Here is a 5,838-nt window from a genome sequence, read left to right on the forward strand (position 1 = left end):
ATAACAATGATGGAAATGATGACCCAAATATGCAGAAGGAAATGTACAGTGACCGAACATAAAACTTCATGATTTCCCACAAGAAAACGGTTCCTGCTCCTATTTGAGTTAATATGCATTCTTAATCGAAGACGGTCTCGTGGGCCTGTGATCGAGAGGAGACCAGGTATTACCTCGTTTTCAGAGAAGCTTTTCGACGCTGAAAGAAAATTGTAAAATTTAAATCTCAAAATCATAAGATAAAATTGATAAGTGTTCTGAGATGAGGTGTCGGGTAAGACACAATTTGCAACACACGCCGCTTATGTGACAGATTTTTATAACAACATTCATGACCTTAAAAAACGTCAAATTAGTATTTAAGGAATTCTCAAATGATTCACACAGAAATAGAGACCGTACTATTTTACATCGAATAGTGCCTTGCAACGCAAATTAGTTACATTTTATACAGATCCTGCAAATTGAGCAGCAGTATATTATCATTCAAGGCTTATTGAAAACGTGAAAAAACTATACCACGCTTCCTTATAAAGTCACGGTTTATTCATTTGATTCAACGATTCTTTACAACGCTTTGGTTAACTCCTTCTCAAAGCTCCCGGCTTATCCGAAAAGGATATAAAAAACGTGGGGTAGCAAGCACGTGGAACAAGGCCATATATGGGCGAAAAAAAACACGTGTTGCATACATGTTTGGTTAAGTAATTCACAAATGAAATCGCTTACAAATGTCAATCAAATGACGACTAATTAACGTATCGTACAGTTTTCAACAGGCTCTAATATGAATAAATCTTTAAAATTGGAATCCGGTTCCTGGAGGCTAATCACTCCATCTCATACAACTGCTATTTCATGAAAAAATTTATCAAGCATTTTTCGTGTCGTCGTCCAAAATTGACCAAAATTTATACAAATAACTTTTAATAGCAATTGAGAAGAAAGAAAGTCCTCATGAGGACTCAGAATTTTTCTTTGTCCTATAAAAAAAGGTCCTCATTGGGACTCAGAATTTTTTCTTTGTCCCACGCTAGCGTTAAGACGCAAAAAAAACATCTTTCTCTAAAGGAAATATGATTAAGAAAAGTCGATTGCCTGAAGCGCGGGAAATACAACTGATGGACTAATTGACCGCGCCACAATTTCATCTAATTTCGTTTCTGATTGGTTTAGGGGGCAGCACCTTTTTTTTTTTTTACACCAATCACGAAGCTTTGTCTGATAAAGACATACATTTACCGGTTACTATCGACACTGAACTGAAAATTTCTCCACAAGGAGAATTAGAATCAGTAGATGTAGCTCAGAATACAGTTTATTGCAGCACGCACCGCTGGAAGAAATTTTTTTTCTGCTAAGGACCGGTTTGATCGTAGGTCCCGGTACCTTTTCAGATTTCTGCTGAGTTCTGCGTGTGGGTGTTGTAACTGTAGTCGGAGGATAGTAAACTCTGTTAGGGCAGAAGGGATTGTAGCCGTCAAATAATATCTTCATGAGAGGTGATTCTGAGCCTTTCTTAGCAGGACATTCAATGTTTAAAAGACTATTTATACAATCCTTTGCCTTTGAGTACTCGCTGCAATATTAGAAATGGAATGTTAATAGAACTCAAGTCTTTTATTTAAAGTAAAAAATAGGGCAGGGCTCCCATTGATAGCAGGTGGCTCTTTAGGGCCTCTGACGGGGCTACCCTGAGGTTTATTTTTATTTTAAATAAAGCCATTCATCCAAAAATAATACTGAAAAAACATTGGAAATTTTTGCTCTTGTCTGAAGGGCTAAAGATTAATGCAAATAGATAAAAAACTTAAAAAATGTTTTTGGGAAAAGTGCGAAATACTTGACCCGGGCCAGTTTCTTGATTGTATAGTTCTCAAAACTTAATAAAAAATAAACAGAACAGCTTTACGGGTCCACTAAGTTACCAGGACCTTCGAGAAAGTGCCTCAGGACCGCAATCGGACAGAGGGGGACAAGAGGGGGGGGGGGGGGGAGGGGGATCGGGACTTGTAAGAGTTTCACATGGGGAGGTTCCTTCCCCTGGTATACACAAGTTTTGATGGGAAATGTTTCTCTATCAAACTATACATCCCTAAACCTTGAAAAGGACCTTATTTGGGCGGAGCCTTCTAGTATGGGCCTTTCTAAGGAGTACTCACTCCCTCGAGACGAGCGGGTCATAGCGCGCTCTCGTGACAGCACCATCTCCTCCTCAACAGACAATGATCGGTGTAAATTGAACCCATCAAAGAAACGTTAAGGCTCGATCGGCCCCCAGAACTGTCTCCTTAAAAGCCACTTACTCGCACAGCGACGGGTCACTGGTGTCGTTTCGGAACTTCCTATGGAACTCTCGTACGCATTTCGGACCTTTTCTGTAGTAACCGCTCCTACACAAAGCCATGGGAAGAATCAAAGCCCCATCATGACAGTAAAACTGCTTCCTGAATTTCAATCTGACGTCCATGTCTATCCATTTATCACTTCGCCAACTGTGTTCACAAACGCGAGTGACGTTCTTGATGCAACTAATGAGACTTTCAAAACTATCACTGTCAAGAGAAATTTAAAATTGATTCAGACTGGTTTAAACAGCCTTTTCCTAATGCTTAATACAGTCTCTTTATTTATGAAGATCGATACACTGATTTTTTTTCAATGAAATTAGACGGGTAGATAGCCGAGATGAGTCGGGGGGGGGGGGGAGCACTATCGCATGGAGATCTGAGTGATGCTCGGCTGTCTCCAAAGACGAGTGTTTGGGACGATACGGTAATATTTGACTCATCGTTTTTTATCTTTAAAAAAATCAAATGAGACTTTAGCTACTCTCAGAAGATTAATTCAAACTTCTGATATGCCTTCCGATAATTTTCAAATGGGAGACTCCTCCTAGCTCGATCAGGACAGGCTGGGGGCATGGGGGGGAGCTGACATAGGTGATATAAACTTTAGGCCCTCCTAGGGCAAGCGAACGGATTGTTTTACGAGACTCTACGACATTACTTAAAGATATTAAAACAAACCTCCGACGAACTACCCAATATTTTCCATGTGGTAGCCCTTTTCTTGGGAAAGGCTTGGGGAGGGAAAGCGGTGATGTAAACTTTAGTCTCTCAGAGGGCCCTCTCAGCACATCACTTAGGGGGCATCGTTTCGAACTTTAGACAGTCAAGCTCCTCAATATTTTTCATAAAGGGACATCCCTTTTGCGACAAGGAGTTAGTGATTTAAACTTTAGTCTATAATCGGAGAAAAGGTTCTCTTTGAATAACACTTATTGTTAGAAGTAACATGCCTCTCTCACCTGCAGTTGGCTGTGTGACCAAGCTGAAGTCTCCGATAAAAAGGAGTCTCACAACTGCTCCGGGTTTCATAAAAATACATGTGGAGACTGCAAGAGCCGATATCGCCATCAGTTATTTGAACCATCATTTGAAAAACTGACACAGAGAACAAGAACGCAAATTAGAGAGATATCAAACTCTTTCCCCTCCAAGATCATAATAACGTGCAATTCTCCTCACCACCAGCCATAAATTTCTCATAATTTTAGCACCGAGAATTTGGTGGTAGATCAAACAATAGAGGGTAGGTGATACATTAAAAATTTTCTCTTGCCGCAGTAATATGCCTGAACTACTTTTGCAAGTGGTTGTAGTTCTTTCGGGAAATTGCACCCAGGAGAAAAAGGAACGCTCTTGTATTCATTAAATTTTCATGATATTTTAATTAAACTCGATAAGGATGTCAATTTTTATTGTTATATGCTCCATTAAGGTGAGTATCAAAGTTCTGGAAATTTCTAGTCGGGATACAACTAGTTCGGATTTAAACTGTCGCTACATAGATTCTAGGACTATATTTCGGTTTAAAACCTAGAAAAGATTCCCTTTCTATCAGCAAATATAAAATATTAAAAGGAGTTTTGCTATTTAATCCTCATTTACCATGCACAGCTCAATCAGGTTTCGTCCCCACAAAATAATTACGAATAATTTTTTGTGGAGCTGAGCTGAACCTCAGAAACCACATGGCGACAGCGTCTTTTTCATGAATAATTTTGAAAAGTTCTTTTTTAATTTTGAATTCAGCAACCTCTTTACAAACAAATATAGATTCTTTACTTTTCGCTGGTAATGATTCTCGAGATTTTGCCACTCGAAAAAAACCAGTTAGGAGATTGAATCAACGAGGTCCCCCTTTTAAAAGTTAGAATTAAATAGTAACTTTGTCGTATTTGCAAATATTACTTCTCATCGCGAGTTCTTTAAACCAAGAACTAAGCTAAATTGAAATCTTTGAATATCATTCAGTATTGCACTTTATCCTAAGATCGAATTATAACAATCTTGGAGCGGGTTTCATGATGGAACTGATAGGAAATGACCTTTCCAACACCCAAAAAAAGGATTCCTAAAATTTAGGAGGGTATCTCTATATTCCGACCCAGCATTGTCAAAAGTAAGAAATTCTGAAGCTTACTGAATCTTACATGAATATTACCTGCAACATTGAATCGAGGCTTGTGTCGTTTTCAATTTTTTTATGAGATATACCGCAGTAATTTTTTTCATGTTTTTTTTTTTTTTCGAAAAATTCTTTGAGCGAATCTGTCAGTTTCTGTGAATACCTTAAGTTTAAAAAGGTATTTCTGCTAACAAACTTTTTTTGAGACTTACCTAAAGTAGAAAACATCAGAAACAACATCGAAGTCTGAAAATTCATTTGCGCTGAAGTAGACTTGGACATGATGACTCTCCTGTCGTATCAAAGATCTCTTCTTCACAGGAGACATGCTAAAGGAGCGATGAAGATTTCCTCTGATCACGAAAAGCGATTACAATCGTATAAATATCATCAATAATTCTGTAATCACGAGCTAGAAATTAAATTAAAATGACTTGTATTCTACCGCTAAAATGTACATAATTTGGGTGGTTAATCTTGAGACAGATTTCGTGTCTGTATCACAACAACAAGGCGTCGCTTAGGCGGGATGTCAGACTAGTTTCGATGATAAAATTTTAAGTGTAGTTTAAGTAGATAAGACTGTAACCCTGAGCCTGGATGCGTCGGGGTCTTTTCCTGAATAAGCCGGGTGGAAATTGGTATAACTTGAAAAACCACGGGTCTAACAACTCATGCTTGTACGCGATCTATAGATCTTGTCAGGCTTCAGTGGTAAGTCGTTAAGTTTCTTTATTTCGGTCACGTACGAAATTTCACATTTTTTTTCAGAGTCTTTTTAAAGACGGATATTTTTTTTTCTTATAGCGGAGGGTCTCTATCAAACGATAGCCGAGGCGAGTTAGAGTCATCTTTGGGAGAAACGAACTGTTCTGTACTTTACCGCTGTTGTTTGAAAATGACCTCGGCTCGCGATGGTATAGATTCCGCTGATACATCGCAATTTAAACGCAGTTCTACCGCAAAACTTCCCTGTCATTTTAAGTACCCTGCCTTAATCTAAGCACAATTTATGGTTAAAATTAAAGATTTTGTGTAGCTAAAATTGTTTAGGATTTTTAGACGTGGGTTTACCGGTTTTTTCGTCTTGCAAGTCTTTAACCATTCGCTGCCCCCTTAATTTTAAATACATATCTGTCCAAAGTCTTATCAGATTTTTTCAACCATAATTTATCTCGCCGTGCCACCTTTCATTTCAAAGGAGGGAATTAATTTTTGAACAATAAACTGGAAAAAAAATTGTGCAAAGAGTAACCGATAAAGTTATCTATACGTATAATGTTGCGTGATTTCGAACTTTTTGCATAGTTAGCTGCGCGTGAACCGCGCGTGGGAAGTACAAAAGGCATGGTTACCAAGCATTTA

The 5,838-nt window shown here is 38.4% G+C and overlaps 1 protein-coding gene across 1 annotated transcript; it reads right to left on the bottom strand.

Moving 5' to 3' along the window:
• Positions 1-524: 524 nt before the first annotated feature.
• On the bottom strand, positions 525-4,836 carry LOC113679425 (uncharacterized). The gene is made up of 4 exons (XM_027196382.2): positions 4,686-4,836; positions 3,311-3,446; positions 2,307-2,555; positions 525-1,579 (listed from the first exon to the last, which is right to left on the bottom strand). The coding sequence occupies exons 1-4, from the start codon at positions 4,753-4,755 to the stop codon at positions 1,249-1,251; spliced, it is 786 nt and encodes a 261-aa protein (XP_027052183.2). The 5' UTR covers positions 4,756-4,836; the 3' UTR covers positions 525-1,248.
• Positions 4,837-5,838: the final 1,002 nt, after the last annotated feature.

Source organism: Pocillopora damicornis, chromosome 5, assembly GCF_964200805.1.
Source record: "Pocillopora damicornis chromosome 5, jaPocDami1.2, whole genome shotgun sequence".
In the NCBI taxonomy this organism is placed as follows: Eukaryota; Metazoa; Cnidaria; class Anthozoa; order Scleractinia; family Pocilloporidae; genus Pocillopora; species Pocillopora damicornis.